At 62.8% G+C, this 10,636-nt stretch overlaps 1 protein-coding gene across 1 annotated transcript; it reads left to right on the top strand.

Annotated features, from left to right (window-relative positions):
• The first annotated feature begins 805 nt into the window (after positions 1-805).
• LOC133079005 (thyrotropin-releasing hormone receptor-like) lies at positions 806-7,714 on the top strand. Its single transcript, XM_061174234.1, is given in 7 exon segments — positions 806-993; positions 2,725-3,371; positions 4,225-4,350; positions 4,352-4,410; positions 4,413-4,684; positions 6,647-6,965; positions 6,968-7,714. Coding segments are annotated over 6 exon segments (1,578 nt in total). The 5' UTR covers positions 806-993; positions 2,725-2,991; the 3' UTR covers positions 7,390-7,714.
• Positions 7,715-10,636: the final 2,922 nt, after the last annotated feature.

Below are 10,636 nucleotides of genomic sequence, written 5' to 3' on the forward strand. Positions count from 1 at the left end.
CTCTGAGTATATTATGTTCCAAAATCAAAACGTAAAGAAAGAAGAGAAGATGCTAGGTGTCTTTCTTTCTAGGTGCTAGATGCTAGGTGTTGGTCTTTCTGGGAGACATGTATTCAAGGGCACTTCGCCTAGACGCTCGATTTGGTGGCCAGGGATCTGCACGCTACCCAGGTCCCTCCAGCCTGAGGCATCCGGGCCTGGGACTGGAATCTGCACTTTAAATGCCTTGGAAGAGCCAGGCCGCTGGCCACTTGGGGGTGACAGCTGGGATTCCTGCTTTCTGAGCCAGCTGAGGGGCCCCTTCGGGCTCTGTTCCCAAAGGCTAGCCGAGAGAAGGTGTGCCAGCCGTGGGGTGCACAGCGGCAGTCCCAGCCCAGCAGGAAGGGTGGGGCACCCCTGCTCCCTGGAGCCCCCAGGCCAGCGCCCCAGTCCCGCTCCTCCACCTGGACCATTCACACCCCTGCCCGGGCCTCAGTCTCCCAGCCAGCACGGCGCTCCGCTCAGGGTCCCCTCCTCTCCAGATCACAGTGGAAGGCCCTCGGGGGGCGGTCCCCACACCAGACTCACCTTCAGATTCCAGACATCTGAGCCCCCCGCCCCCCGCCCCAGTAATCCCAGCCTCCCGGGTAAGGGGACCAGTCCACGCCCTCCCCACCTCCTCCCGGGGTCTCCGCCTCTTCCTGTCGGGCTCTAGGGGCTCAGCGGGCTAGCGGGGTCCTTCCCAGCCTGGAGAACCTGCGGCCTGGGGAAGGCAGGGGGCTTGGGCTTTCTTCTCACAGGTGTCCCCGCAGGGGAAGCTGCATCGGCTGCCTTCAGCCCCGCAAGGGTGGCTGGTGGGGGGCGGGGAGAAGTTGGCGGGGCGCGTGCGTGTGAGCACCCAGCACGTCTGTGGGCGGCACTGCAGCCTGCAGAACCGGAAGCCTTGCTGTGAGATCGGCTCTCCTCTCCCCCGTCCCCCTCCGGGAGGAGGAAGGTGCCGAGGCTCTTCGCTGGGTAAGCTCTCAGCTGGGAGACGGTGGTCCCGGCTGCCCGCCTGGCGGAAGGCTTTGTTCAGACGGGCTCGCGTGCAGGCAGGAGGGGGAGATGGCGGTGAGGAGGAGGGGGGCCCCCGAGACACCGAGGCGGCAGGGACCGCCGGGTGAGTGCCGGGCCACAGGGGGCCTTGCACACGGGGGTGGGCGGCTGCTGGGAGAGCTCTGGGTCTGTCCTGACCCCGGGGCGCCGGCTGGAGGGAAGTGGAGCCTTTGGGGTCGCGGCGGCTGCTGTGACCCTGGGGCCATCGTCTCCTCCAGCTAAACAGGAGAGAGGCTCTTTTCCAGGAGAGCGAGGGGCCTCAGGCCGTGTGGATCCGTGTGTGGGAGTGTCTGCAGACGCCTGTGGGCACACGTGTGTGGCGTGTTCTGCGTGCTTGTGCACCTGGGTGTGTGAGCGTGGACGGTGTGTGTCTTTAGCTACAGCACAGATGCCTGGGTTGTGATGTGCATTTGTGTACTTGTGTGTGCTTTTGGGTCCGTGTTGTGGGTACAGGTGTGCGTGGGGTGAGTTAAGTGTGTGCATGCAGAAGTGGGTGCATGTGTGTGTGTGTGTCGTTGTGTGTGGCGGGTATGCTGTGCAGGGGGGGTTTGGTTCATGTGTGTGTCTGTGTGCTCGTGTGTCCGCATTTCTGCGTGTTGCCGTGCACAGGGGGAGTTGGGCTGTCTGTGTGGGCAGCATGTGTATGCACGTGTGTGGACACCATGTGACTCTGTGTTGCATGCGTGTGCGGTGCAGGTGTGCTGTGGGTATGTTGTGTGTTGCGTGTGTGCTGCATGTATGCGCAGGCGTGTGGTCGGCATCCTGGGGCCACCAGCTCTCTCGCAGCCCTGCCCTAACTCTGCACCCTGGTCCCTGCCCCGTGGGCCACAGTGGGGGCCGCCCTGTGAAGCTCTGGTGGCGTCAGCCTTGGCTCCCCAGGCTCAGCAGAGCTCCGGCTCCGCTCTGGTCCTGGGGCGCCTGTCCAACGGGGAGGCGGGGCTGCCAGGGGCGAGGCTGGGCTCTGCGGGAGCAGGCAGGCCGCACTGCTGGCCGGTGACACCTACGGGGTTAAAGGGTGGAGGTGGGTGGTGCGTGGTGTGCGTGTGTAGGTGTGCTGTGTATCGTGTGGCATCAGTGCTGTGTGTGCCCTGGGCCTTCACCTGTTTGCCCGAGTCCCAGCTGTGACTTCACTCCTCGATCAGCTCACGATACAAACCCTTTTGCCATCACTCCAGGAGCTGAGAAGGGAGAGAGGGGCGCCTATGAACCTCGATGGGTGGACGGGGGCTGGCTGACCCTGGCGTTTCCAGAGCAAGGGGGAGCAGAGCCCGCGTAGCCGTGGCTGGGGCCCTGCGGACGCCCTGGGCGCTCCCGTCACAGCCCACCCGGGGTTGAGCTAGGATCCCCTGAAGGATGGGGAGACTGAGGCCCAGGGTGATTAAAGCCTCAATTTTAACATTAGTAACGGACATGCGACAGGTGCCAGGCTCCAGGCCCCGTGCCTCGCCGTTTTGTGGGACTCTCACCGTGTCCCTGAGAAGCAGGTGTCTTGATTCCCCCAGTTTCACAGACGAGCTGGCTGGGGCTTGGACATGCTGTGTGGCTTCCTAGTGACAGGGGGCAGCTGGCCGCTGAGCGCTCAGGAGGTGCTGGGCTGGGGCTTGACGTGCATCCTCCCAGGTTTAACCTCCGCTCGGCCTCACATCTTAGGTATGACGGTCGTCTGCATTTACGTGCCGGGGGACTGAGGCTGGCAGAGCAAGTGGCTCGCTGACTATATTTACGGCAGAGACCGGAAGGAGCATCCCTGTTCTGTCCCTCGCCTGGCCAAGCACTCACGTCACGAGCGCCGGGTCCCTGCGTGTCCCTGGGGCCGGGCTCTCGGAGAGGCAAGTGTTCACCCAGCGGCGTGAGGCTCGGCCGCTGGTGTGGACGCCTCCCAGAGTCCCCTCCCCCGCCAGCGCCTGCGCAGCCACTATGGAGAGCGGGAGCGGGCCGGGCAGCCCCAGCACCATGTCCCTGGTTCCCGGTGATGCCGTCCCCAGCCCTGAGGACAAGATGGCCTCGGTCTTCCCGGTGCTCCTCGTGTGCGTGGTGGGCGTCGTGGGCAACGCCACGGTGGTCCTGGTGGTGCTGAACACATGGGACATGCACACGCCCACCAACCGCTACCTGGTCAGCCTGGCCCTGGCAGACCTTACTGTGCTGGTGGCGGCCGGGCTGCCCAACGTCTCCAAAAGCTTGGCTGGGCAGTGGGTCTGCGGCCACACCGGCTGCCTGGGCATCACCTACTTGCAGTACCTGGGCATCCGTGCCTCCTCCTGCTCCATCCTGGCGTTCACCGTGGAGAGGGAGGTGCACCCCAACCCCTCCTGCAGGCCAGGACTTCCTGGCCACGATCCTTGGTAAACTGAGTCTGCTCCCCATTTATGGAGGGGGCGCTGTGTGGGACCCTGGAGGAACCCAGCAAGGGCGGGGGCAGGCGCCGGGAAGCGGGCTTCTCATCTCACCTCTGCTACTGACTTGCTGCGGGATGCCAAGGCAACCCTGCACTTCTCTGGGCTTGGTGTCCCCACCGGGAACGTGGGCACTGGGGCCGGACAGTCTCTTGGGCCTCTTCCAGCTATGAAATTAACGCCTGAGAGGCCATCTAGCCTCTAAGCATGTGGACACTGAAACCCACTGACCGGGTTCAAGCCCAGCTCTGCCTCTTCCCAGCTGCGCAGCCTTCAGCACATTGGCCCAGAGGATTAGGATGTCTCGTCCAGGGCTACACAGAACGGGGACATAACCGAGGCCTTCTGACATCCATACACTAGCCCGGTCCTGGCTCTCCCCTGCTGTGCCCATCTAGGGTTGCAATGTCCTTGACCCCTCAGCCTGTGACCTTTGGCAGTGGACAGTAGAAAACCCACCCTGGGACTTGCACAAAGGTCAAGGTCTTCGCGAGGGCACTCTGAACGTTGTGGGCCTGGCCGGACCTCGAGGGGCTGCACCTTCCGACTCGGCCCCGCCCTCCACTCAAGACTGGCACCTTTGCTCTGCCAGCCCCCGAGACTGCCTCAACATGGTCTCCCAGGTCCCCTATGAAAGGGCCAGTTCCACCATTGCGTTCCCCATCGGGGAATCTGATTAGCTGAGTGGACCACCCTCCATGGCCCAATCCCACGGGTCGGCAGGTGGGTCACGTGACTGCCCTGTGGCCTGCAGGTACCTCGCCATCTGCCACGCAATGCGGGCACAGGCTGTGTGCATCGTGGCCAGCGTCTGGGGGACCACGTCCGTCTACTGCCTGCTCTGGTTCTTCCTGGTGGACTTGGACGCTGGCGGGCACGGGGGGCCGCAGCCTGTACCTGCCCATCTGCCTGCTGGACTTCACCGTCTTCTCCGTTACGCCCTGCTGGAGGCCACCGTCCTCTACGGTCTCATAGGGAGGGTCTTGATCCAGAGCTCCCCGGGCCACCTGCCACAGCTCGGGGACCAGCTTGGGGGCCAGCATGGGGGTGGTGAGGACCGGCCAGAGCCCGGAAGCCAGGGGAGGCAGCCCCGTGGGCCAGGCAGGGCGCAGCGGGCAGCTGCCCCGGGGCCAGAGGCTTCCCTTCTTCCAGGAAGCAGGTGGGCGGGGGTGGCCGGTGGGGAGCAGGGGTGGGCGGGGTCGGTTTGCAGAGAGGCAGGGAGATGCGGCAGAGGCGTGAATGGACAGAGGGGGTGCCGGCTCCACGTTCATCCACCCACTCACTCAGCAGGTGTCCCCTGGGCACCGACTGTGTGCCAGGCGAGTTTCTAGGTGCGGGGACACCGGGGAGAACAGAACAAGATAAACATCCTGCCCCCGGGGCTCACGGCAGGACAAGTAAACATGGACCCTGTCAGTGGAAGAAATGGAGCCCTGAGGAGTGGGAGTTTAGGGGAAAGTTCAGGAAGACCTTGCTGAGGTGATGACTGAATAAAGATCTGAGGTTGGCAACAGAGCAGACCAAGCAGACACCCAGGAAGTGGTCCAGGTGGCGGGGGATGGGGGCAGGGAGAGGGCCTGGTGCACCGAGGGTCAGCAAGGATGGGGGAGCGGGGTGGGCGCCCCGGGGGCCCGGGAAGCACTTGGCTCTGACTGGAGGTAGCAGGGGTTCTGAGCGGAGGGGCCGCATCCCCCTCCAGTTTCAGGGGGATCCCCATACGTTTGGAGCCCCAGACAGGTGTGCACAGGTCCCACATGTAACCACGACGGGCACTCGGAGAGGCTGAGGCAGGGGGAAGGCTGAGCAGAGAGGGCCCCTGTGGATGAGCAGCAGAGATGTGAGTGGAGGGGGGGAGACAGAGAGGGAGACACAGAGACAGAGACAGAGACAGTGAGAGGGAGAGATGGAGAGACAGAGGGAGAGACGGAGAGAGAAGGAGAGACAGAGGCAGAGAGAGAGATGGAGAGACAGAGGGAGAGCCAGAAGCACAGAGCGGCCAAGGCCTGCTGGCACTCAGGGTGTAGCATGGCCCCAGCACAAAGCTATGGACACAGAGATGTCAAACTTCCTGGGGCAAAAGAGTGATGACTTCATGGGGACCCCTCAACCCCTTACCCCTCCACAGACCAATTCGTGAAGGACACTGCTATTCTGATGCCACAAGTGGGAGAGGGAGGCTCAGAGAGGTTAAGTGGGCTGCCCAAGGTCACGGAGCTGGGAAGTGGTCACACAGCTTAGGCCTGCTGGCTCCAGCACCCATGCTCCCACCCACTGCCCCTGCATCCTGAAGGCGGCAGCAGGGAGGGCCCAAGACTAGAGCAGATGACAGGCCCCCCTGAGACCTCCCCTCAGTTCTGGGGTCCACAGGAAGCTCCTTGCATGGGTCAGTGGAGGCTGCCCTCCGAGGTGGCCAGGACATGTGCCCCTTCCCCTCCCATTGACCCTCCTCCCTCGCAGAGAAGCCGGGACCCTGGGCTGGCAGCTGGAAGTTAGGTGGAAGAGCCCAGAGTATCCCTGTCCTCAGCCCCCCTCCTGACAGGACTGTCTCCTGGGCCTGGCAACTCACTCCTGGGCTGAAAGAACAGATTGGGGTGTAGAATGGGGATATGACTGTTGCTGGCTGGGCCACTCAGGACAGTGGCAAGCACAGGCGGGCTGCAGGAGAAGCCGGTTCGCGGTGCGTGTGCTGTGTCGTCCTTCACGCTGAGCCTCTGCTTCCTCCTCCTTTTTTTTTTTTTTCGTCTGCGTGGCTTGCGGGATCTTAGTTCCCAGACCAGGGATTGAACCTAGGTCCTGGCAGTGAAAGTGGTGAGTCCTAACCACTGGACCGCCAGGGAATTCCCTGCTTCCTCGTCCTTCGTGTGGAGATGATAACAGAACCACTGGGAGGGCCCGGTGCAGGGGATGTAATCTAAGTGCCAGCAGCCACAGCGTCCACCTGGGGCCTTCCTGTGTCATCCTGGGCCCGAGGCCCCGCTCCAGGCATCCAGTCTTTACTTGCTGGGCGTCTGAGAGGTCTAGGGGATAGGGTGCGCAAGGGGGCTCAGGGCAGTGAGTATTTACCACCTGAAGTGGGGCTATTTCATGAGCGCATCGACCAGCACAGCTCTGAATGCCGGCCGTGGGCTCCTGCACAGGCACCGTTTAGCGCAGAGCCATACGCAGTGCTAGTTTAAGTGATTATTGCAGTCAAGTCCTCATCACTTACTCAGCAAACATGCCCTGAGGCAGGAGCTGTGTCACTCGGTCACTTGGTGTGCCAGGTGCCAGGGGCTTCCCACCCCTGCCCTCCCGCCCTGCAGGTCACCACGATGCTGGCGGTAGTCGTGCTACCCTCTGCCGTCCTGCGGATGCCCTACCGCACGCCGGTGCTGCTCAACTCCTCTGTGGCCCAGCCTTTCCTGGACCCCTGGGGGCTTCTCCTCTGCCGCACCTATGTCTACACCAACAGCGCCATCAACCCCATCATCTACAGCCTCACGTCCCAGAAGTTCCGGCTGCCTTCCAGCGGCTGTGCGGGGGTGGGGTGGAGGAGCCACAGAAGCGCACGGCTGGCCTCAGCTCCACCAGCTACAGCGTGGACCCCAGAAGACGCGGACTGGCGGGAGTGAGGTCACGGGCCCTCAGGCAGCTGGGCCCTCACTCCAGCAGCAGGGGCCTGGTTTCAGCTCCATCTGAGGGCTGCCCTCCCCCTGCCCAGCCCCTCTCGCCTCCCTCGGTTTGCTCCTGTGCTGGGTCCTGTCCGCGGGTGGCTGGCAGGGCCAGGAGAGGGGAGACGCCCCTTTGCCAACGGCTCTTCTGGGTCCCTGGTGCCTTCCCTCCCCATGAACGAGGACTGGTCACGTGTCCTAGTTCTGGCCCGGTGGTTGGACTCCATTTGGGTAGCGCTCTCCCCTCCTCTGGAAGCGGGGGAGGTTAGGAGCAGGAAGAAGCTGGGAGGGTCCCAGCCTTCACTGGTGTAAAATTAGGACCCTCCATCTGTTATTACTCATTCGTTTAAGCACTCTATTTTCCAGGGGAAAAGTCCTGATGGGTATTACAGGAATGCATTTCCAGTCTCTGGTGATAGCATGTGTCAGTTTGGCTGTGGGCAGAGCCCGTGTGCGACGTTTTCCAAGCGGGACGGTGCCACCTGGTGCCACGTAGAAAGGGTACCCAGCTCTACCGCTGACACCCAGAGACACCGCTGGCAGACCCGCCACTCACGTGTGCTGAGGCTGGCCGGTATCCGGGCCTCCGGCCTCCTCCCCTTTGAGCTCTGTCCCTGGACCACAAGCCCTGAGTGGTGCTACCTCGGGTCATAAACAGAGCAGAGCGCTGTGTCTCTTCGGGCCCCTCAGCCAGAAACAGGAAGCCTTCCCGAACCCCCTCGCCCGAAGCGTTCAAGCTCTGCTCTCGTGGGGCCCACTTTGCTGACCACTGCCCTCTACACCCAGCACCGGAGGGGGAGGTCAGGGCGTGGGACGGCCAGGCCCCGGGCTCCTTCCTCTCTGGCTCCATCTCTTTTCTGGGTGGAACACTGCAGCCAAAGGCATTGACAATTCAGGCGTCAGGTGGCAGAAGAAGCCCTCCGCGGGGGAGCCAGATGTGTTTCTGGGCCAGCTGGTGCGTGGGACCGTTGCCTGGCCCGGCTCTCAGAACCGCAGGCCTCAGTTTCTTCCCGCCACTTCCCAAGCGAGACTCCGTATGGAAAGTGCTTTCAAAATCACAGGCGGGGACACAGATCAGCGGTTGTCACCTCTGCTGTGACTCCAAGCGCCAGTGGAGGCTGGGCCGAGGGCCACATGCGGGCGGCCAGGACCTGGGACCCCAGAGCTAGTCCTCAGGTGAAGGGCCCGGCGGGCGGCCTGCTATGCGTTGAGCGGTCCGGGACCCAGGGGAGGACGCGGCCTGTTTACAGGGGCCGGATGGTGCCGGCCAAGTGGGACGAACTGATGCCCAGCCTTCCATTGGTGCTCGCGGCTGTCCATCCTGCTGATCCACCAATGAGGGGAGAGCGCGGGTGTGAGTGGGTGTGGCCGTGGTCACGTAACAGCCGCAGACAGCGGGCGCTGCTGGCCCCGCTGGCCCCTTGCCCGCTGCCTGTCCACGCCGGACCCTGCTCCTGGTGGTCCTTACTGACGGTCAGGGGCCCCGGGCCAGCCCGCTACAAGCAGCCCTTCTAACCCAGCAACGACCCTGTCAAGGGAGACCTCCAGTTCTCCCGGTTTTACTGATGAGGAAACTGAGGCCGGGAGACCTTCAGGCGGTCACCTGTCCCCTGTGGGTGAGCCGCTGAACTCCTGACCGCAAAGCTCATTAGGCCAAAGGCACGGGACCCTGACCCCATCCCCATTCTCCCCGAAATTATTTTCCTCTTGGGCCCCTGTGATGCTCATTAAAGCAGATTTTACGTGGACACTTGTTTGGGAGGAGATCTGTGTGTCCAGAGGTCGCCCAAATGTGACTTCCAGGATGGAAGGAGGTAGGAACGAGGAAGTACTTTGGTCAGGGAGGAAGGGCGTCCTGAAAGCTGGGGCCATGGGGGGGTCTGTGCCCAGAGAAAGCCAAGGGACAGATGGGGGACGATGAGAAGATGGGGCCTCGCTGGAGGGAGGACGCCCTCACCTTGACCTTGTGGCTGAGCTCAGGGGATGGAGGCTGCCTGGGCGTGAGCATCTCCTGTGGCCACTGAGGGTGTGCGGGGCCCAGGTCTGGGCACTGGCGTTAAGAGGCCAGCCCCGGCCGCATTACTTACTGTCATGAGCCCTGGCCGTGGCCCCTTCTTCCTTCATCTGTGAAATGGAGGCGAGCTCTGCAGGCCTTCCTGCGTGGGCGCCGACGGACGCAGCACAGCTGGGACAGCTTTTCCTGCTTACTCTGTTCCTGGCTTCAAGCTTTGTTTCTGGTACCTTCTGGACGGTCTCCTGACGCTGAGGTTACCTCTCCAACCAAACCGAGCCCCTGCTGTGAGGCTTCGGGTCTCCTCCTGGCCTTTCTTGATACCCTTCCCGTCACCCCGTCACACACCTGGGCTCGGGTGCCCCTGCCCCCAGTTGAGACCGGGCCGAGGGAGGGTACTTGTCACGGGAGTTCTGGCCTCACCTCTGTGCCGGTCCTGCTGTCTGAACTGCTCCTTTTTTCTTTTCGTTTGGCACAGGGACATGTCATTGACAGGGAGGTTGACTGCTTTATTGTCCCTTACCCAGGACATAGATGCAAATCAGGAAGTAAGTTAATTTGGGCACCCCACCCCCCTGCAAATGAAAAAAGGGAACTTCTGAAAGTGGGAGAGGACCCCAAACTGCTGTCCTGATGCCCAGGAGTGAGCCTGTGCTCTGGCTTCGCTTTACACACAGCTCTCAGGAGCCCTGTTGGGTGGTCCAGGGCTCCCCAGACCTGGTGTGCGTCAGGCCCTCCCCCTGAAGCCCCTCGCTCAGTCGCTCCGATTTCTATTTCCTGGTTCTCAGAATAGCCGTTCCCACGTCCCACCCCCTGAGGAGCCTCAAAAATACCAGTGCTGGGCCTGGGCCCAGAGTTCTGGGCGCCTGCAGTAGAGGGGCCAGAGCTACTCGGCGGGAGCACTGCCCTGGGTGGGAAACAAATCCGCGACAACCCGCTCCGTGCTAAGGGACGCGCCAGGACAGGCGGACAGCCCCAGCCCGCCAGCTGGGCGCCCCAGCCCTTAACTGTGACAGCGCCTGTGACAGGCAGCGCCCCCAGTTTAAGGGGACCAAGACCAGCACTGTGCTCTGGATGGATTTCCCACCCCGAGGGGCTAAAAGCGAGGAAGCTTTGGTGTGTGGAGGGGGACGCCAGTGGTTCACTCCCAGCTGGGCTGGGAGGCCCGCGGGGACGTGTGTGAAGCCTGACCTGCTGCGGCTCAGAACTCAAGCTGCCCTGGACGACGCAGAGGAACTGTCGCCACGTGGGAGTAGATGCAGCAGTTAGAGGTTAGAGTGGGTGCTGCCTGGGAACAGGCCCAGAAAACAGTGCTCGGAAAAGGATGGTGCCAGGGCCCCGGGCGGGGTGTGCCGTGCAGCGCCCTTGGGCCATTGGGACACCATGTCTGGTGCTGGCTTACTCGGTGCCATTCAGAGCTCCCCCGAGGCTCTGCTCTCTGATGAGTGTGTGTGGCCCTCGGGGTGAATGCCAAAGGGCTGCCGAGGGCGTGGGGCCCGGTGCTG

Source organism: Eubalaena glacialis, chromosome 18, assembly GCF_028564815.1.
Source record: "Eubalaena glacialis isolate mEubGla1 chromosome 18, mEubGla1.1.hap2.+ XY, whole genome shotgun sequence".
In the NCBI taxonomy this organism is placed as follows: domain Eukaryota; kingdom Metazoa; phylum Chordata; class Mammalia; order Artiodactyla; family Balaenidae; genus Eubalaena; species Eubalaena glacialis.